The 23581-nt window shown below is 35.3% G+C and overlaps 1 protein-coding gene across 1 annotated transcript in view; it reads left to right on the forward strand.

Annotated features, from left to right (window-relative positions):
• ZNF407 (zinc finger protein 407) overlaps nt 1-23581 on the forward strand; it is a 466555-nt gene that overhangs the window by 280178 nt on the left and 162796 nt on the right. Inside the window, exons 6-7 of the mRNA XM_016933893.4 lie at nt 3344-3427; nt 12233-12353. Coding sequence (XP_016789382.4) covers nt 3344-3427; nt 12233-12353 — 205 coding nt within the window. The remainder of the gene's footprint in view (nt 1-3343; nt 3428-12232; nt 12354-23581) is intronic.

Consider the following 23581-nt stretch of genomic DNA (forward strand, 5'->3'; position numbering starts at 1 on the left):
TCATATGGAGAGATTAAGTTTTCAAAGAGAGCTAGTCTTGTGTTTTGTTACTGATATAAACGAATTTCCATAGTATGTTTGAACATTAGTGAATCTTGGTTTTATGTACCGTTTTAAGAAACTGTTATCACATGAATATTTTTCTTCTGAGGAGGATACTGTCAGATCCAAGAGTTTTTGATAATTGATACAAATACTTGGATAATTGATACAAAGACACTAATCCGCATTTAGCTACTATAATTTTTTTGGAAAGTTATTAAAAATGTTCAAACTCACATACATTTCACATCAGAACATGTAACAGAGGGTGTGGAATTTCAGCTAATTGGTATGTGGAGCAACACTGAGCGTACATCTTTGGTAGGGGTGGTGCCAGAACTCTCAGTTGGGCCCTTGTAAATGTAAATCCCAGTAAGACCCTATTGTGATGTTTGTGATTTCTTTTTTATAGTCTAAGTCTAGTGGGCCCAAAACTTCCTTACAAGCTTATATTTGAGTCTCTCCCTAGAGCATTGTGGCCATATTCCTGTGAGCTGTTTGATATTTTTGTGGTCTTCCTTCTCTTTACACCTCTCAGAATGTATTTTGTTTCAGGGAAAAAAAAATACATTTTAATCAGCATTCCAAAATGTTCTTCTGATTGCCAAGAATTTTATATTATTGTTAGAAATTATAGGTTAGAAGTTCTTCTCAAGCAGTTTGTGGGAAGCCCAGGCCTCCTTAGCTTCCTTGACAAGGGTGTTGACGATTTAAGGTCTCCAGCCTGCCCTGAGAGATCACTTATATCGAACAGCAGATGAAAAGCCAGTGCAGATGTAATTTATCGTCGGCGTTTCCTTCTAAAGAATAATTGTGGAGACTTGGCTGGATCAATAATATAGATTTTTGTTGTTAGGTCTTGTAGTCTGCACCATAATGAGAGATAGGGGACAGTGGCTGTTTTCTAATAGAAAATAAAGGATTAGTTTCCGTGTCTTTCTACATTTGAATGCAAAATGGCACACTTGAAACTAATTCAAGTTGTTACAAAAAGAAGTCTCCCATTATATCTCTGCTATCATATAAATAGGGCATGCTGAATGAACCCCCTCTAAATTCAGGAAATTTTACATTTAGTTTTTTCTTAAAATTTTTTTTTCTCAAAAAAACACTCTGTTTGGCTGCTGATCAACCCTAACACCCCAACCCACTCCAAAAAAAAAAAAAAAAGGCAAGTGAAAATTGAGTTTAGAATGAAAAACAAATCAAGCCACCCAGGTAAATATGATATACAATACATTGGAGACTAACATCCTAAATAAAATCATACACATAAAAAAATCAAAGTCACTAATGTATCGAGAATCAAATCACATAGAAAATTAATAATTTTGTCTTTTTGTATATATAAATCTTAAAATAGGGAAAGGAATAAAAATATATATAGCATATATGTAAGTATGCAGCATCTATGCATGTAGAAAATATAAATCTTAAGAGGGATTTTCTATGCTTGTTCATGTTTCTGTTTTACAAGATGCAGGCCACAAAGAAGTTCATAAATGACAGAAAGGAAGAATACTTGAATCCAGAAGTCCTAAGATTGCTCTTTCCTCATTAGAAATTTTGCTTATTGAATGATACGGCACAAACACTCCCACTAGCACACACCACCAGATGTGTGTGTGGTGCTGCACACACACTCCTCACATGCACAGCAGGCAGCACCCACGGACCCGCAACGAGGAATTGATTGTAGGGAACGATTTTGCCTCAACATAGAAAACTATGTTAATATTAACGAGCAAGTTGTCTTGTGGGATTAAAAAAAATCTACTTTCAGTGTTATTTAATTGATAATACAGCTAGTTAGAAAGATTTATTTCAAACTGATTAAATAATTAAATGAGTGATTATAATTAAACTTTATTCTTTACAGCCCATCTACTCTATTCTTTCTATATTGAAATAATAATACCAAGGAATAAACTCAGCCCCAAAATAAGAAGTAAAGATAGCAAAAATATTTAAATTCAGCCTTATTTTTAAAATGATAATAATGAACATTTTAACATACCCTTAGGAAATAAGATTAAGCGTAATTTGGTTAAAACTCTCCTTAAGTATATGTGTTCGTTGAAAGTAGAAAAGCCAGTAATGTTCTTAAAATAAAGGGAAGACTCTTTTGATTACTGAAGTTATTCTCCCTTCCTATATGTACTATTTATTAGAACCTTAAAAAGGCAATTATAATTTCCAAAACGCCACAAGTTAAGTTTCTATTATGATAAACCAAAGTGATTTGGGACAACACAGCCTGACTCTGGCCAAACTCTTGAAAGACTTGTTGCATTAAATGTCTAAATGAGTAAAGTAGTTAAAGATAGATATAAATGATTTATTTTATTTCTGGAAAAACATTTTATAATTTCACTGAATCTCTCTAAGGTTAGCATTTTTCTTCTATTTTGCCCTTCTTTGTGAGTCTTATGGGATGATCTGCCTAGCTGGCCAGCACTTACTGCCTGAATATGCTGCAGTGGAAAGATAGATTGCATTTATAAACTTAGAGCACATGTTAGCTTGTGTGAAAATGCTTTAAAAAATGAGCATTTGCACACATTTAACAAATACTAAGTCTGCCAAATCTGTCCCTAAGTGTTGCAGAGGTTTCCAATCCAGAGCTATCATTAAAGATGAATAGTATGAATTTTTGTACAATTTCTTTAGCAATCCCTAGACTTTCTTTTTTATGCCATGAAAGCGAGAAACATAAACAGCATTGAATTGCTATTGGTACTAATATAGATTTTATTGTTACTTGGGATCTTCAGCATGTTCAAGGAAACCATTTAATTCATATTATTAAGAAGGAAGTGATTAAGGAAGACCCTAATAGAATCAGGTAGAACCAATTCAATATCCTTAAGTTGCTGGAAAATTCAATCTGTTTTCTTTAAGCAGAACCATATATACTGTATATTAACTATTCCAAGCAATCTTTACCCAGCTCAGAAAGGCCAGATGTATGGGAATTGTAAAATATCAGGATATGCATAAAAACTGTTCAAGTGCATAAAGCAGCCCCATCTGGAAGACATCTACCAGAAATGAAGTTGTACAAAACCATTCCATTGATAATAAAGCTAATTTTTATGGGTCTGACAAGTATGTAATTATGTTCAGTGGTGCTTTTCAGATTTTATCACAGTCAATAAACCGCAGTGGTAATTTCATTCCCATTTGACATATTTACATGGAAACATTTGATTGGAGGAATTAGTAACCCTGAAAGCCTTGATAGATATGTTTTAATGATCTGTGACCTCCACAGTCCCTCATCTGTTTATTGTTGCAACAGGCGAGAAGTCGTTTCTGTGTGACCTCTGCGGCTTTGCCGGCGGGACCCGCCACGCCCTCACCAAGCATCGCAGACAGCACACAGGTCAGTTCCGATGCTGCACTGGCCCCTTCTCTGCAGAGAGGATGGCAAGACACCCCAGCCTCAATTCTTGATGTCATCATTTACTTTCCTTTTTAATTTTTATAACATCTGTGCACTTGAAGGTCTACAGATAATTCCAGTTGAATAACAGAAGATTTTAAATCATCTGTTTTTATATATTTGAAATGTAGACATATTCCATATTTCAAGAAGCAGGTACCCTCAGTAAATTCATGTTAAGTAGAAGTAAAACAGCAGGTTGGCTTCCAAAGCCCAGATACAGGAGACTATCTTCTCTGTCCGCAAATCTCTGCCTTAGTAGACCTCGTGGGTGGAAAATGGGGAGTCTTTGTCAGCCAGTCTCCCTCTCAGTCATTCTCTCTACCCACCTAGTAGCTAATCACCCGCCTCCCTATTTAGCTAGCTACATGTCTACCCGCTCCCTTCCTCTCTCTCTCTCTGTCTACCTCCCTGTCTCCCTCCCCACCCGCCTGTCTATCAATCCATCTGTGATTAGATAGGATTTGAAGTCAATGCTGTTTCAGTTGTTCTTGGTATTAAAAATAGAAAACATCAAACAGCAACATAAGAGTTAATTATGGTCATTGAAGAGGACTTTTCTCCATGATGTGCATTCTTGGTGATTCATTGAAATAAAATAGATTCCTTCATTAGGAACTGTATTAGTCCTTTTTCACACTGCTGATAAACACATACCCGAGACTGGGCAATTTACAAAAGAAAGCAGTTTATTGGACTTAACAGTTCCACGTGGCTCAGGAAGACCTCACAATCATGGCGGAAGGTGAAAGGCACATCTTACATGGCGACAGACAAGAGAAGAGAGCTTGCATGGGGAAACTACCCTTTTTAAAACCATCAGATCTCATGAGACTTACTCACTATCAGGAGAACAGCACGAGAAAGACCTGCTCCCATGATTCAGTTACCTCCCACCAGGTCTCTCCCACAACATGTGGGAATTTAAGATGAGATTTGGGTGGCAACACAGCAAAACCATATCAGGAACACTTACAGATGAAAAGTGTTAAACATTTATCAAATTGTATTGCCTACTTTATATAATCTAATGAGTCTTATGAGTAATTATTTTCATAATACTAATTTATGTGTGCCTGGGACAGTGCTAATTTATGGTGGTTTCTGGTAATTATTAATAGCACCACTTTTTTACTCTAAATGTCCTAGTTCAGATGATAAGTCACTTGATGACAAAATTGGTAATAAATGCCCTACTTCTCTTAGGTCTCATGAGAATGGTTGAGTTTGTCAGTCATACTCAAAATGGCATGAAATTAAAATACATAAAATGTGTGATTTATGTTACATTATGATTCTTGATATGTTGTATTTAACAGTTAGGTACAGGTAGCTTCAGTGCCCAATATGGCATTTGCAAGATCAATGCAAACCAATGCCAGCCACTCCTTTTAGATGTCTGAATATGATTCAGATTTTCATAAGAGATATGAGTTATCATTGAGTTAATGGGAAATTTCAATGTTTAGCACAATGTTGGAAACATAAACTAAACTTTGAAAACAAGGTCCATTTTAAATGTATAGAAGCCACCTGTGCATGCCTGATTTCAACCACTGGCTTCAGGATTCAGCATAAGAGATGACAGGAGGGGCCCAGTTAGTGGCAATTGTTCTTGACCACTGTTGTGATAAAGTTGGAAATTGGAACTATTTATGGTAAAAACCGTATGCTCATGAGGGCTTTTTTGTTGTTAATGTTTTCACTTTATCAGTGCTCAAATTGTTACTGTTTAAATGCCATTGAAGTTCACCTTGTCCCACCTGGTATGGCCCCAGGGAACAACAGACTGCTGTGCCACCTCTGCCAGTGGGCAGGTCAGTGCCCGTCGAAGTGGAGACAGGAATGCTGTGATCACGGGCATCCCAGTGATAGATCGATCAGGAAGCCTGCACTGAGCTGGCACAACTTTATATTTTATGTCAGGTCCAGAGGCTCCTTATTACTTTGCTATTAACTTTATACCATATAGGACAGTGTCTCACAGACAGAGGTATCTGTCTTTTTGGCATTTATCTGCCTCTGTAGCACAAATCAAACATGATTCTTTAACACCAAAGTCAGTTCTTAAGACTGTTTGCTTCAACAAAACAGCTAGGCACAACTCAGTCTAGGCACTTAACTTTTATGCTGGATTTAAAATATTTAAGCAACACACAACCTTTTTCCCCCAAGGCCAGACTTGTATGATGCATTTGAAATCTATATTTCTCTGATGTATTCCTCTTTGACATGGTTTACCTTTTTACCACAGAGTACCCACGCAAATTAGAATCAGCTTGGAAAGGAATACGTATCAAAAGTGCTCCAAATGGTGTAAATAATTCTTCACCGCAATACAGACTGTCCAGGGGGCTGACACAAAACATCTTCCATTCTAAGATTTACTTTTATCACCTGTCAGGGACCCTTGATTCAAGGGCACAGGAGAAGATCCTCACGTGTGGTTGAACAGTGTTGGCCAGCTTAATAACCACCAGCCTGCCCAAAAGAATGCGGGTGTGTGTTTCCATGAGACGCGGTCAGCCCATCTGACGGACAGTTGACACACAAAGAGCACCGCACTATGACGACAGCCCTTCTGCTGTTCATCCTCTAGCTTTCCTTATCAATGGGGCCTGAGATGCAGTATGTTTCTTAATGGTGATTTGAGCCAAGATTACTGCTTGTAACGGAAAGTGTGAAAAGCAAAACAATTTAAACTAATACATACTGTTATGTAAGAGGGAAACAGGAGGAAAGGAAATTTCATCCTTGTTCTGCTTTTTTGAAAAGCACATGTACAGGTAGCCCTGTTGACTTACAGATGACATTGTTTGAGAGTAGCCAATATCTTACTTAGATTTATGCATCCTTTTGCCTTTAAAATGACAAAGGATTTCAAAGCAGCACTTTTGCCAATATGCACCAAACCTGTTTGATCAGTCTGCCATCAGTTTTTCCTTAACAGGTATATATCTTTTCATATAATGTATGTCATCTTCAAACCATTAGCAAATATTTAGCAAACTTAAATTCTTATTTCAAATTTGTGATATTTTCTTTCAAACTTTACAGTCTAGAAGTCAGGTCTATATTTTTGTCTGCATATTGAGACTAACAAACACAAAACTCCTTCCATATTTCTGTAGTATATTTTCCTGAAGAAATTACCCATAAAAGAGAAGAAGAATTACCAAATTATGTATTAGAGTAATAGTGTTGAACATGTAACTGATTGATGAGTTACAAATTGACTATTATATACAGATTTGAATCATCTGTGGTTGTATAAATTGACATGGACTGAAGCTATCAAGAGCTCAGATGTCTGAGCCTTGCTTAGCATAGGATTTTATGTACCATGATATTTTTGGGGCATTATGTTTTTCCCTGTCATCCTATATGTAATGCAAACTTGCTTGATATTACACAATGTAATCTATTGTGTGGTCAAAGAAAATATGAAAGAACCATTTATAATTTATTACAATATAATACCAGGTTAATGTGAACTATAGAGAATATATATGACATTATTCCTTAGAAGGACTGTTTTTAAATTTAAATTTTGTCACATAAAGATTTTCAAGTAAGTTTAAATAAAATGAGCTACATTAAACAGAGTTTTTTAAGAGGTTATGTTAAACTACGAAACCAAGAAAATGCAGCTCAGAGATCTTAGATGACCTTTAATTTATACCACTGACTTAGGCAGTGGAGTTCATGATGTCATCCTTTTACCCCACTTCAAATATCAGCAGAATCTATGAAAAATGAATAGTTTGAGGACACCTACCAACACTATTACAATAAACAAAATAGCAGTGAGTTTTAATGCCAAAACATTTTGTAAACACTTAGATTGAATGGAATAAGGAGACATCAGAATATATTTGTGAATTTGCATAATGAACAAAATCTTTAAATTGCTTGACCACTTAGACTTATTATATTGAAAGTATAAGATTTATACTACCTACCTAAGTCTTATTATACAGCAACCATAATCATAGTAGTATTTTGGGGGTATAATGATGGCACACAGACCAATGGAACAGAATAGCATCCAGAAATAGACCTGTGCATCTGTTTGTCAATTGTTTTTAAATAAGACACCATATTTAAAGATAAAGTTAATAAACGATGTGCAAAACCATTATGGTGGAAACGTCAGAACACTGCTGAGAGAAATTGAAGAAGATCTGAACAGAGTGTTGTACCATGTTTATAGATCAGACAATTTAATATTGTTAGGATTTCCATTTCGTTCACATCGATCAATCCAAATCCCATCAGGCTATTTTTCTTAAAGATACTGACAAGCTGATATTAAAATTTATATGGAAATTCAAAGGCTTGAAATAAGTCACCAACATTGAGAAAGAATAGGAGGACTTACACTACTTAATGTCAAGACTTATTATAAAGTTACAATAATGAAATCCTTCTGGTGTTGGCATCAAGACAGACAAATGTTTATTTGTGGAAGAGAATGGAGATTGCAGAAATAGATGTGTACTACATGGGGAATTGTTTTTTCTGCAAAGGAGTAAAGGCAATTTAGTCTTTTCAACATTCTATGTTGGAGCAGTTGGCTATCTATGTGCAATGAAAATGAACTTTGACCCATACTTTGTACCGTATACAAAAATTAACTCAAAATGATCATAATCTAAATGTAAAACTTAAAACTATATAAATTCTAGAAGAAAACATAGGTGAAAATTATTTCTGACTTTGGATTATCAATGATTTCTTTGATATGACATCAGTAGCCTGATTTATAAAATAAAAAATAACCTGAAAAATTATGTTGATAAATTGAAAACTTTATAAAGTAAAACTTCTCCTTAAAAGGTGCTGTGAACAGACTTAAGACAAATGACAAAGTATATTTAAGTGACCAATTTTATAAATAATTTTTATCCAGAATATGTAAAGAACTTTCCAAACATAATTCTGAGAAAACAACCTTTTAAAAATGAGTCAAAAAGTTGAAGTAGATACTTCCCCAAAGAATATAAAGGTATGGCAGATAAGCACATGGAAAGATCCTCGGCACCCTCGGAGGAATGCAGGTGTAAAGCATTGACTACAACAGGTGTTGGCGGGGATTTGAAGCAAGTCATACATAGCTGGTAGGAATGTAAAATGCTCAAACCACTTTGTGAAACAGTGTGGCAGTTTCTTACAAAGCAAAATATATACCTACCATATTATACACATATGCCTATCATACTCCAGGATTTACCCAAGGGATGAGGAAATATATGTTCATATAATGACTGCATATGAAGGCTCAGAGAAGGTTTATTTGTGGTAGTAGCCAAAAATGGAAACAACTCAAATGTCCTTCAGTAGACAAATGGATAATCAAACTTGGTCCACCCGTATAATGGAATACTACTCTGCAACGAAAATAAGTGAAGTATTTATACTCATAGTAGCATGGATGAGTCAGAAGATAATTATGCTGAGAGAAAGAGTCCAGACAGTAGAGAATTCATACCATAAGTATCTAGGTGTATAAATTGCTAGGAAATGCTAACTAATATAATAGTGACAGAAAGCATGGTGGCTTGACAAAGGGATGAACAGGGAACCTTGAAGTTAAAAGGAGTCTTTTTGGGGGTGATGGTTGTGTTCGTTGTCTTGATGGTGGCAGAGTTTCATCAATAACAAAACTTATCAAATGGAAGTTTTTGTGTATCAATTATGCCTCATTGAAGCTGTTTAAAATGCTTTATGCATTTGGCCTCATACGGCCAGTCTAGACAGATTATAGGCCAAGTTAGTAAAATAATTTATAATATGTGTCATTTTATCTAGACCAGTGCTTCCTTTGTGTTTCTGTTTTTCATGTGTACTGCACTTTGACATTGGTGTGCATTAAATTACTATTCATTTGTTTAAATGAACAGATCTTATAAATGTTTTCAAATATGCTATGTGTGGATGTTCATATGATTTCATGATACAGAATATTCTGTGTCAAATTTGAATAGCTTCACCTATTTTTTTATTACGCAGTATGAATATCATATAGTTTCCATCAAAGCAAAATCTGCCATCATCATAAAAGTAAATTTTTGTGTAAGTCATTTCAGTACAGTTGAGTTGTCTATAGCAATTTAAGTCATTTGACCAGAGGTTTAGAAACTGAGAACAAAGAGTTATTCAAGCAGACCTTGGGTGATCACTTGTTTGGGGTACTATAGATGGGATTTATCTTAAAGACAAAAGGCTAAAAGAGACAAAAATCCCTTTCAATTCAGATTTTTACTCTGCTTGGTATATAGTCTTTAAAAAAAAAACATAAGAATAAGTCAAACAAATATTTCCTGGTAGGATCTGTTAAATGATATCTTTCTGTCATATTCAGTAACTATGCAAAACCATGAATTATTTTATGTTTGCTAGCTGTTCATCTTTTTCCTGGTTATGAGCTCTTGATGAGAAGCATTTGTGTGCTTCTTTCATCTTTGGCAGAGACGTGTTGACAATTATCAGTGTTTAGGCAGTTCTGTCATCATAATGATAAAAGCCACTGGCTATTGAGAACTCTGTGTTAAGTGTACTCTTTCCATATTTTTTGTTGTCTTTAATCCTCACAATCACCCTGCATGTTTGGTGGTATTATTCTCTTGATCTTGTTCAAAGGGTCTAACAGGTAGCAAGTGAAATATGGCAAAACTGGGATCAGAATTGAAGTCCATCTGGCTTCATCTAACTACTGTGCTGCAGTAAGAGAGAAAATACCACCAAATGGGTTGTGTATGGATTCAGTTAAATGTTACTACAATTATGGGTAAGCAGTATAAATAGACATAGAATGTAGGGCGAACTTCTAAACGTTCTAATCTTCAGGACAGATATGGTTTTGTTGATAGCCAAATTGATAAAGAGTAATTTTAAAGTAAGATATTTTACTCCTCATTTTCTAAGTAAGTCAGTATACTCATACAGCTATCACCAAAACCTGGAAGGTAAGAAATAACAAGTAGAGTTATTGAACATATGTAAAATTAATCCATCTTACATGTAAAATTTGCCAGGAAAAATGTTGGGAAAAATATTACTATACATTTTTTTTTGAGAATAGGGGAGTGAGGTATTCTCTAAATCGTTACTGTTTGATACAAATGTAATGTGATCTATACATGTATAATATTGTTTCCTGGTAGCCATATTTAAAAAAAGAAAAAGTAACAGGTGTAAACATTTTTACAGTAGTTAATTTAACCAAATTCAAATTATTATAATTTCTACATCAAATCAATGTAACATTATTAACAATATTTTTATCATAATCTTTGTACTACGATTTTGAAATTTGGTATTTTACAATTTAGAACATCTCGATTCAGAGGCTAAATTTCCATCTGAAATATATGATCTATATTTAGATTTGATAAAAGTTACACTTCAAAAAGTAGATTCACATTCCCAAGCTGTTCCAAGCATATTTAAACATTTTTTCAATAGCTCAGTCGAGTATCAGTTTTTACATTTAAATTTACATTAATTAAAATTAAATATCCTTGTTTTCAGTGCCTATCAGCCAATGCAGCTAGTGGAATTAAAAGCCGATAAGACTCGATGATTCTTTGAATGTGTGTGGGGTGGGTAGGAATGATTTAAAGGAGAGGGAGGTGTCAAATGAAGGAAATACTTTGTTCAAGATACCAGTATGCTATTTCACTATCTTCGTGTCCTCTGCAAGCCATGAACTTCTCATGGGTAGAATGGTTACACTTTATAAGCACGTTCACACACACACATAGGCAGGCATCACATAACTTGTTGGTCAACGACAGACCACATACGCAATGGTGGTCCTATGAGATTATAACACTGTATTTTTACTGTACTTTTTCTGTGTTTAGATGTGTTTAGATATACAGATACTTATTACCGTGTTACAGTTGCCTACAGTATTTAGTACAGTAGCATGCTGTACAGGTTTGTAGCCCAGGAGGAATAGGCTACACCATCTAGGTAGGTGTGTAGTAGGTTGTTTCACCTAGGTTTGTGTAAGTGCATGCAGGATATTCTCACCACAATGCAGTCGCCTAGTCACGCATTTCTTAGAACCTGTCCCTGCCATTAAGCACTGCGTAGCTATGTCTGTCTGTCTGTCTATTTACCTATGTCTGTCTGTCTATGTATCTATCTGTTATATCTACACAGGGTTGGTATATTTTAATGTGGTATTAAATATTCTAAATATTTCTTTGGGTCCTCTTTTTACTCGGCTTAATACAGTATATTTTTTGTTGCTTCTGACACTTTTTAAAGTGGTGCCCATTTGTAGCTTGATTTTATTTTTCTTCATATCTGATGTTAAGATTTTACTCAGTTTTAAATTATATATTCACAGTATATCTCTGTTATATGCCTATCCTTGGTTTTAACCTCACTAAGATTTTTGTAATGGCTCTGATGTAACATGGTTTATTAAACCATTCTAAATACAGTGCTGAACCATCCCTAGAATTTAGATTCCTGTTTATGTAAAATAAACCTTGACCATATAATCTATACTTTGCTTACATTCTAATGTAGAAACAAAAATCAATGATATCTTCTAATTTTCTCACTCTGAGAATAAATATTCAAATGTCCTAAATGTATGGAGTCCATTGAATCATATTCTTGACATTTCATGGAAATAAATGTTTTTTAAATTGTCAATACCAGGTTTATTCCTTCATTTCCAGTTGTTATTATTATTCATCTGTAACATTTCTTGATATATTACAGGAGAAAAACCTTTCAAGTGCGATGAGTGTAACTTTGCCTCCACAACTCAGTCCCATTTGACTCGGCATAAACGTGTCCACACTGGAGAAAAGCCCTACAGATGCCCTTGGTGTGACTACAGGTAATGACTCATCACTGAGCAGTCGAATCAGGTGGGCCGCCATGATGGATTAAAAGCCTGTTAAATCCCAATTAGAAGTGTAGTTTTTCTAATCACCATGAGTTCATATATTCGGTTGGGAGCTAATTACCTAATTTTAGTGACTTTTAAAAATAAACTATTTTTTAAAGTGGTTTTAGGTTCACAATAAAATTGAGAGGATGGTAGAGAAATGAGTCGTGTATCCCCCTACCCCACACGTGTAGAGCCTCTTTCGTTATCAACATTCCCCACCAGGTGGTCTATGTGTTACAGTTGATGAACCTACATTGACATGATTCTCACCCAGAGTCTATACTTTCATTTAGGATTCGCTGTGGACGGTGAACATTCTGTGGGTTTCGACAAATTTATGACATGTATCTGCCATTATAATATCATGCATAATTTAGTTACTGTTTAAAAAACATAACATTCTTTTCCATTTTCTATAATCTTAACATTTAGATTTTACACTTTTATCTTACAACTGCTTTTCCAGTGATTTTATTGCATTTCTCAAAGTAAGGAAACCATTTTAATTAATCAGTTATTCAACCCATTTATGGTATCTTGTCTAGAGTATAGCACTCATTTATGGCAATGAAGATGATACAAGAAATGTTTCCCGCCTTTAAGGATATAGCATAAAAAGTGACTCAATGTTTATAAGTAATTATAATACAGATTTGAATGGGAAAAGAGAGAGGCCAGGGGAGTACATAAAGGATTATGTTGAGCCCAGGTGAAGTCCTCACAGAGGAGAGAACATCTCAGCCATGGCGTAAAAAATGGTCAAATTATTCCCAGGACCCAATCCATGTGTGTTCTGAAAGGATGAGGAGGGGATGACACCGTGTAGAATGTTAGTGCTGAAAGCATCTTGGAGGTCATGGATGTTCAGTGCACTCACTTGCATCCACAGTGGCTGAGTGATGTCTGCCAGGTAGCAGAGTTACCTAGTGGCGGCAGCGAAGCCTTCGTGCAGAAGAGTGTGAGATAGACTCAGGCGAGGCTAAATCATCCTCTCAAGTACATGATGAGGTATGTGTAGAGAGGCGTAGTGGACGATCAGGTGGAGCACAGAGCTTGCAGCCAGGTCACATTGTGCCTGAAGCCTGCAAGAGTGAGATTGGACCCCATGTGATGGTCTGTGGGACCCCACATAGTTTGCAGGCAGCTGAATGACATCTGTTTTAAGAAGCCTGATCTCAAGGGTGAGAGCCTTCCTTATCCTGGAGCTGAAGATCTCCACTGCGCTCGACCCACATGATGACGTGAAATTGAGGATGTGTCTTTAAATGCAGCCCACTTTTGTTGAATATTATGTATGTTAAGCCTGAAACCTTTAAAAAGTTAGGTTTTTGTATTCCTGTGGATCTAGCCTACGCATTTAGCAAATATATTGCCATAATCTCCATTATCAGCTACATTATTGCATTAAGTTTTATGCGAAAGGTCATCATATAGTACAGAGATATTACAGATATATTTCATTCATTAATTATTCATTCATTTAACATTTTATGAGTTCTGTCTTCGCTTAACACTGGATTGGTGTTTCTTGGAAATTTGGTAAAATGGTGATCTAATTAGAGGTAGACATAGAAATTCTATGGTGCTCATAATATGGGTTCTTTAAAAAACAAACATTATTAAATGTTCTTTTTCCTTATTAAAGAGATCATGCAGTAGTTGGAGTTCTTATAAAACACAGAAAAGCCATTAGAAAATTACAAGAATTTCCTTTAATTTTCACCCTTACCTCTTAGGATTATACCCATTCAGTTTTTACTCTATGCAGAAGGTTTGTATTACTGTTGTTGGCGGGGGATTTTTTTGTTTCAGTACATATTTTTTTATACTTAAAAAATTCTAAATACCTTTCCGTGTCAATAATTATTCTCCTATACAACTACTTTGTAGTCTTCAAACTTTTATTTTCAAGTAGCAGGATTCTGATTTCAAACAAGATTATGTATAAAATTCCACAAATAAAACAGAGAAAAGTGTTATCTACCCACTTATAAGTAGATTTAATCATTATAATCTATATTTACTTATTGTAACATTAAAAATAAAACAAGACTGTTTTGACAAGCCACAAGTTTTTAAATAGGAGGAGTTGTTGATAACAATTGCCAATTAGCCGCAGCATCCAGTTTCTGTCTGCGTTTGGTATGAGCGCAGCACAAGGGTGTCATGAGGAGTGCAAGCCGTATGGAGAACCTGGGCTCAGCACTCCTTAGCTGTGGGACCGTGGTCAAACTATGGAGTGAAATGCCACTTTCTGTTTTGTAAATTGTGGGTTTTTAGTGGACCAACCTCATAGGATTATGGTAAATATTAGGTGAGAAGCACTTTGAAGTCACCTAGAGAGAGTCGGCCACGTCAGTCCCTTGATGAGCGTCCGCCCTTGTTTTCACTGTCATCTCAGGTGAATGTTTCATCAGGGTTTCAGGTTTCCCCTCAACTTTCCATCTCAGGAGACTGTTCAACAAGTGAATGCAGGAGTGTCCATGTCCTGAAGGGCTTCAGTGTGTTAAAACGTTGTTTAGAATACCTGCCAATATGCTTTTCTTAAAAAACAGTTTTTGAAGTAGTTAAAAATTTATTAAATCCAAAAATCAATTGTTGGATAATTGCTGAGAATAGTTTACAGCTTCAAAATGCCTAGTTTTTAAACCACTGTTTTGAAATGTAATTTTAATCTGTGCATGGCCCCAAGTTACATTGATGCACAATAATGAATTTATTAAGGCTTTAGACACATAGGCCTTTTCGGGCTTTTACCCTGAAAATGCTCATGCCTAAGTCTGTGCATGTTCCAGATTTTTTAAAATGGCCTTTCTAGAAGCACGATTTAAGGCTTTTGATAGTATGACTGGAAAGGTTGTGATTTTTTTCCCTCTGATCAGTACTGTGCTTTGGTAGACTCATTTATGCATACAAGTATTTCACAGTATTTCAGGTTTTCTTGGTTTGAAAATGTATTGTACTTTTTACTAAGGTTGAGATCATATTACTCGTCCGTTATTCAAGTTATCTCCCTGAAATAGCCTCACTTCTGTTTAGGACCGCATTTGAGCCAGCTGGATCCCGTCCATGTTATACCTCTGTCAGGTACTACATTTAAGAGGATGGTGTTTTCTAACTATATTGTTACTGCTCTATAAATAAAAGACTTATGACATTGAAATCCAGTGACAGCTACCAGATTTCCCTTTGAAATGCTTAATGTGCATTATAAAGGAGTAATTTTTAATCTTTATTTAAAACTTCTGAATAATTTGATTATTAATGAAAGTAAATGGTTTGAACACTTTCTGTTCCTGGGACAGCTTCACCATTCTGTGTACCTGTGAATAGGCTTTCTTTTACTAGTGAACAAAAGGCAAGTTCACCTTGACCGGGAGTATAAAAAATTTGCAAAAGTTTGAATACTTCTGAAGTGAGAGACTTTGAATGAAATATGGTTCGAACAGATATCTTTACTTCCTTGTTGATGTGATGAAAAAAAGATTTAAAAATGAGCAGATAGTTAAGTCTCTAAAGATTGTTTTTGTTGCCTACGATAGCAGGAACAGGATCCCATATCTACCTCACATAAATGTATTCGTTCACAGCATAAATGAATTTGAATATGTATTATTTTCATAGATTTAATAAGTCTTTAAGATGATCACATATTTCCTAAGAAGAAAATTGTTTAATTTATTTTCATATTTATCTCACTGGTTTATTTTCATAATATTTTACTGTTCAAAATATTTAACTTCTAGTTTTATGTTTTTATTTGTATAATATCAATAGAGAAAAATTATTCCTGTGGAGTATTCCTATATTTGCCATTATTAACACTTAATCTGCAGGCAGCTTACCATCATTAGAAACTGAAATATTATTTAAGTTTCATTTGAAAATGTATTTCTCATTTTATAAATTGAACATCAGTGGAGAAATACTAGTAGTTATAATTATTCATGAAAAATACAAATATAGATTTGTTTACAAAATAACTTTATAATTGGTCTTTTGAACCTGAGGCTATTTTTCAAGTTTGCATTATTAATTTAGGCAATGACATCTCATTCTATTTAAATGTAAACGTGTACCCCCTTCATTAGCTTTTACTGTCTAAAATATCCAAAAGTCTAATCCATTACAAATCAGTATATTCAATCATTACTCCAAAACTTTTTTGCCATTAGTTACTATTCGTTATAATTTCAAAGCACAAATTAGATTCATAGCACACTGGTCCAGAATATTATTTCTGTAGCAAATTCTTTAGATTTGTTTCTGCATTAAAATGAAAAAAATAACATTTTTCTGTGTTTTTATTTTTCTTTGTTACATGTCACCTCTGTATTAATGAGAATGAAATAGAAAAAAAATTAGTGTGTTATAGTAAGTAAACTTTGGAATAGCTTAAAATTCCTACTTTCCAAAACATAGGGTTTTTTAATATTGAACTACATTCTGTTTCACTCATCCCATTGGCTTCCACATGAGTGGATGTGTCTCACTTCAGTGGCCTCAGTTGGGCTTTTGTTTATGTGAAACTTATTTCTTCCATTTCTTCTCTATGATTTATAGGGGATATATAATAAATGCATATTAAACAGTAAAGCACTGATAAGTCATGAAAAGTAACACAGAAATACTACCTGTAGTATAAAAATATTAAGGATGACCCTACATTACACTTTAAATGTTAATTTAGTAAATTGCAGAAAACTGAAATGTCAAGCCAGACTCTGACAGTTTTATCATCTGCATATTGTGTCTCTATTATTGAAATTGGGATAGCATCAGTGTTCCTTCAGACTAGTTTTGGCCAGAGTTTTCCTTAACTGTGTCACTTCCTTAGTACTTCTAACCTTACATACCCTTTTTAATTTTTTTTAACTATCTACATCTTTCTCTATTTTTCTTTTTTATTCATTACTTGACATCATAACCCTGAGTAGAAAGTCTGTATCTCGTGGAGCAGAAGAATAGAATCTGCAGTCCCTGCCTCATATTGAAGATTTACCTCGTCATTTTACTAAATTTGTTGGAAATACACTTTGGGTATTTTTCCCCCTACTTATGGCCGATATAGCTCTTAACCAGTGTTAATGACTTCTACAAAGTACTTTTTGATCTTAAGAGGATTTTTTTTTTTCTTTTTTGGGTGAGGGGAAGTCAAAACATATTTCAAGTAACATTGTAACTCAGATAGTGATGCTCAACTAGAAATGTGCTTACATTTTGTAATAGTCTCCAGTGTCTCTTTGATTTCACATCTAAACATTTTGTTGAGTATTTCTAATCAAATTTCTCAAGTTCTTACACGTGTGACTGGCGCAGGGCAAATTTGCTGTTCTTTACCACCATTTGATATATGTATCGACATCCTTGAAAATTTTTGCCAAACATACTTTTAATTTAATAGAATTTTGTCTGAACTTTGCATATTGCTGGAAGCATTTTTAAGGAAGTTTTAAGATGCAATGACAAAAAAATTGTATTTATAATTTTCATTTCTCCTGAAAGTTGAGTTTAATTTTTTAAACATATATTTATCTAAAATATCTCAGTTATAAAACATGTTTTTCAGGTCATAGATAACAGTATACATTTCTATACAATTTTTTTTGTATAAACACTTTATGTTGATAATGCATAGCTAAGTAATAAGGCAAGCCTTCTCAGATACTGTGGCATTAAGAATTCAGTATACAATGGGATTCATTGTTCTGTTCTACCACTTGTTTCAGCAGCCTCCTGAGTTAGGGCGACTCACTCCACAGGGAATAATTTTCTTCTTTTGGACAATCTCTTCAGAGACTTTCAGTTTTCGTTTTGCTTCCTGTGCAGGCTCGTAGGCTGTACCACAAGAAGCAGTGGATAGAACAAATGTGGTTTTGCCCCTGAATACAGACAAAGAGAAAAAATAGATCTTGATCTCTGTAGCAGTATATTGTATTTGCTGAGAGAAGTGAAATTATATATACCAAAATGAACAGTACACAATCTTCCAAAGAATCAGAGGTTTCATTTATTTCTTTTGGGTGATTTTGAAGTTCTTAAAGAATAAAGGGATCCCATAAAAATAATCAAAATGAAAATGTCTAGAATTAATATTAGATATAATTGAGATTTGAAGCAGTTTGATCAATGCCACAAACCTGGTTTGATCAGAACAGACTTTAAATCAAAATTATTTTTGTCATTTAAAGTACCAGTCAACACGTTTTCATTATGTCATTTACCTCAAGTCTATATGTCTTTATATTTTACTCTATTGTAACTGCCCATCTAGTCGACGGAGTAAAAATACAAATGTCCCAGGCTGAAAGATTACTTTGAAAGCCTAAAATTCCAGTTACTTTCCAAACTTTTCTTAGGCTAATAATGATTCCAAGGCCTTCTTCAAATTGTGATGAATTTCTGGAAGACAAATGTGTCCCCTGAACTGTCTGTGCAGTGCTTGCTCCTGGTCAGATCGCCCCTTCCTGCTTGTCACCTGCACACAGTTCAGCCAGCCACAGGTAGATGTCAGTGTGGTGGCTGGTTTGCGAAACTGTTTTGTCCTGGCAAGCATAAAGATTGCTTTGAAAGGTTCTCCTAGCTTGTGTCATGATGACACTTTATACCGGTGTACTCCCTTTCATGTGGAGTAGAAGTTTCTGGCAAGTTTAGGTGGGATTTTTTTGAGGGGTTCCCTAACAAAATAAAATGAATGTCCTCTTAATTGTATCGTCTGTTCAGGTGTTCTATAATGAAGTGTGAATGTTGTACTATGTGTTAATCTGTTCTTCCTTTTTTTCTGACAATTCTTTGCAGCAGAACTTGAGTTCTTCCTGAATGAAATATTTCCTATTTTTCTCTGCCCATTTCATTAGTGAATTTTATCTCATCAGTTCTAATTTTTTATTTGGTTTTGTATTTTGTATAATGTTTTTTATCTAGTGTTACTTTCATATTCAGCTTGCTTTATTCATAATTTTCTTTCTTGCCCTCTAACACACAAGTACATAGGCTTTTTAAAATTTTTGTTTTCAGCCTAAGAGGCTCTGTGCTGATATAGCACAAGCATTTACACTAGATCTTTAGTTAATATTGTTAAATTTTATCTTAAAAAAAAAAAACCTTGTTTAAGTAAAAGATCTTACAAACTTGAAAACAAATAGATTCCACAGCATTAAAAATTATAAATTGGTTCACATGTCTTTAAAAGAAAAAGAATCAGAGATCCTACTTTTTGTTGATCAGTTACAAATAAGTTGCTTTGTTTGTTGATGTAGCTTAAATAGGCATTGGGATCACAGATTAATTAGAAGAGTCATTTTGAACACAAAGTGACCATGCATTCCCTCTGCTATCTCTTTAAGTAGAATCCAGATAAACATGTTTATTAAACCTGCTGTTGTTGAATCCCAAATCCAGTCATTATAAAAGGACCAAAGCTATCTTTGGGGATGGTCTTTCTACAAGGAATTACTATGGACAGTCCCTTGGGTAGTAGTTAGATATATCTGTATATATTGTGGAAGAAAGAAAGGCCTTAGAGATGAAAAAAATAGAAAAATTTTTTTTGGGCAATAGTCTCTTGCATAATAAGTTATTCCTTAGACACTAGAGCTATTATCACCCAACAAAACACTTTACTATGTAACTATCTATATCTTCCAGCAATAGAAGCTCATACAGTATAGCTTATTAGGCAAACTCTCTAATCTCCAGGAGGAGCTGACAGAAGTCACCTATGCATCCCTACAGTGTGGGGTTGGATGTAGACTCAGCTGTGGATCTGAGAGAAAATAACCCAATTTTTGCAAGTACTATTGGTGGAAAATAGCAACGACAGAATAACTTTGAAGTATATAAAAGTTTGTACTTTATGCACAAATCAGTTTTCACTAATTTGGTCAGAATGCTAAGATACTAGTTATTTCATTTTATTTTCAGCTTCTTTGTTTCCACATATTCTGAAATATTGCCTGTCTGGAGCCTGTAGAAAAAATGTGAAAGACAGAAAGACTAACTTTGAACATTTGGAAAATGGTGATGCCGTCCTTTTTATGAAGCAGAGGAAGACAGAGCAGCTTATGTATCAGTGTGTCTGACTCATTCCACTCCCTTTAGGCATAAGATGCTGCCTTCTGTGTGGTAGCATTTATTGTGTATATTTTGGCTTATCCCTAAGAATTTCTTTAAGACAATATTATATCTTTTATAAATTTTACATCTTTGTCTTCATAATTAGGGAATGTAGCACAAATTTTTTGTTGGATTTTTTTTTCCTATTCATATTATTTTCGTACTTAACTATATTTATTAGAAGTTCTAGAAAAAGAACTGCTTCTGAGGTTTTGTTTTGTTTTGGTGAAACAATGTTACGCTGTTGCCAGCTGCAGAACTGCAAGTGAGCAATAATTCAAATAAACTAGAATTCCATATTCAATAACGCAGTGTGTAACCTGATACTTTTCTCTGTGGAGAATTTTAACCTGATATTGATCTTTCCTCTTACTCTTTAAACTTTAATCTCTTATTTTTAATTATTATGGCCTGAATCTTTGTAAACAACCTAGTCCTCATTTTGTATCTTTAATATTAGCTAGGGCACCATTTGGAGATCTCTGTGTAGGTCTTGAGTATATGTTGATTAACTTGACATGGTATTTTCTTTCAGTACATTTTGTTTCTTCATCTTAAATTACAACTTTTAACACACACATGAAATGTCATAAAACAAGATTTTTTCCATTGAGAGAAAACATAAATTTCAAATTTTGTGCTTAAATATGGAAATTAATATTTTGGATTGAAGTGTCTGGGGGAAAAGTGGTTGACATTTGAATTTCATAAATTTGTTCCAATCTAAAAACCTCAGATATCTTTGAGTTAAAAGTAAGATCTGTTCCACTCTGCACTCCCAAATTATACTTTTCCTTTGATTTCAAGTTCTCTTTTTCACTCGGACAAGCCTGGATTGTAGGTCACATGAGATTCTGTGGTAAAAGACAGCAGGAAGTCTGTGTGGGTTTCTCTCCACTGTCCATGCTGGATGATCTGTTTTCCTCCAAAAGCAGTAGGGAGCCAGTGGAGGATGTTGAGCAGGAAAATGACATAATCACACTTAACTTTGCAAAATCACCGGTGCAGTACAAATAATGAGTCAGAGAGGGATCCAACAGGAGACAGGAGACCATTTAAAAGACAATTGCAAAGGTGCACGCAGGAAATCACCTTAAACTAATGCTGTGATGGAAGGGCAGAGAGTGGCAGGTGATGGGAAGGTGAACGAATGGATCTGTGGGCCCAGTGAATGGACTGAGGGGAGGGTGACAGAGAGCTGCACGCCATCCTTCGGGTGTGCTGGTCAGGGCTGCTGGGTGAGTGACCGTGCCAGTCAGGGAGGTCCTCTCTCCCGGAGGAGGATGCCCTTTAGGAAGAGGATGGTCTGGGATGAGCTGCCTATGAGATGCCCATGTGATGTCCAAATGAAACCAGGTCAGTAGGTGTATAGTTCCATACTCATCTATGTGGAACTTGATGTGATTGATGTTTTCCTTGGAAAATGTGAAAAAGTGAAACAAGAAGAGAGGCAAATAGCCTGTATGGGAGACAGAGAAGCAGGCTCACAGACAGGGGAGGGACCTCCAGGAAAGAGAGGTGTCATACACCAAGCAAAGAGTGGGCGGTGTGCCAGGTGTTGATGAAATAGGAGAGTGCAGCCCGACAGCCACAGCCACTGGGTCTCAGATTCTCTTGGGAAGACCCGTTTTAGTAAAGTAGTGAGAACAGAAAACAGGTAAGTGGAGAGAAGTGCAGAAATGATAAGCTTGCCTGTTGCCTGGTGTTCACAGAAACTTTGCCTTGAGGCGGCTCTGTGAAAACACTGGGCCAGAGGGAAAGACAGAGGGTGCAGCTGAAGGCAGGTAGATGGATGCGCACTGTCTTTGTGTTGGCATTCATTTGTTTGTGTAAAACCACTTTCTGAAACGTACTTTAATGTTTATGTGACAAATGTTTAAATGTCCATTGAAACCGTGAGGCTGAAAACTGCATCATTCGTGATGGCTAGTACAGTGTATACGTGATTAGGGTTGGTGAAACAGGGGCACTGCTAATAGTTAGATCCTCTGAGGACTTCTCAGAACACTCCCGAGTTGAGCCAGTGCCTCACTATTGTCCTGTGGGTCGTCTCTCTGCACATGGAGTACTGTGGCTTCAGACCTTCCCTGTCATTTCATGTGGCTGCGATAAGAACTTCCCACCTTTTGGGGGTGCTGCATGGCACCACATTTTATCTTCACTGTGGTCGGAGTTTTGAGTCAAGAAAACAGAAGCGATGTCATGGTATATTCTGTCTCCTCCCTACCTATACACCCCAAAAGGTGGGGTTTTATTTGCCACATATGGAGAATTCTTACAGAAGCCTATATTGCTTCAGCTGTGTTTCACTAATTTAACAAGTTGCTTGCTGCTAGCTAACAATTTAGTGTAATCATGTAACAAACACTCGCTTTAAATATAGTCTTTTAAACTGTGACATCTTTTCTGTGACTAATTTTAAACAATTTTTGCTAATGTCTCAGGTTTTTCTAAGATCAGTAAGTCTAACAGGACACTCTAATGACATCATAAGCCAGTTGAAGAGCACCCAGTCATTTCTCTTGATGACACCTGACTCCTGCATGTATTTACAGCCGTTCAATTTGTTTTCACCTATGTTTTGTTCAGCTTATTCCAAGTAGTTATGAACATCATGTTACATTTTACCAAGCATGAACTTAATTATATATTTTCTGTGTTCTTATGTGCTAAAATTTCTATTGAAGACTGTTTTAAATTGTTCCCTACCTTCTTCAAATTGCCGTTTTTTTTCTAGAAATATGTAATTCTCTTGGAGTGTGTCCTACAAGAGGAATGTGATAATAAGGATCCTGGTGGTGAAGTTAGTGTGTGTATAATGTGAACAGGGAAGGCAAACATATCACCCTGTAGGCTGAGATAGGGAACGTGATTTGTTTCCGTGACTTAGGGTGCATTATAACTGCTGAGTGTTGGTGTCAGTTGTATTAAACCACTAAAAAGTGGAAATAAGTCATATATATGGCCCCACCGGTTGATGGATGCTATTTTTTGCATTCACTAGCATTTTGTGTGGGTTTCCTTTGATTCTATTGGAACTGTTGCTGCTTCGTTTCATT

This window comes from Pan troglodytes, chromosome 17 (assembly GCF_028858775.2).
Source record: "Pan troglodytes isolate AG18354 chromosome 17, NHGRI_mPanTro3-v2.0_pri, whole genome shotgun sequence".
Lineage (NCBI taxonomy): Eukaryota > Metazoa > Chordata > Mammalia > Primates > Hominidae > Pan > Pan troglodytes.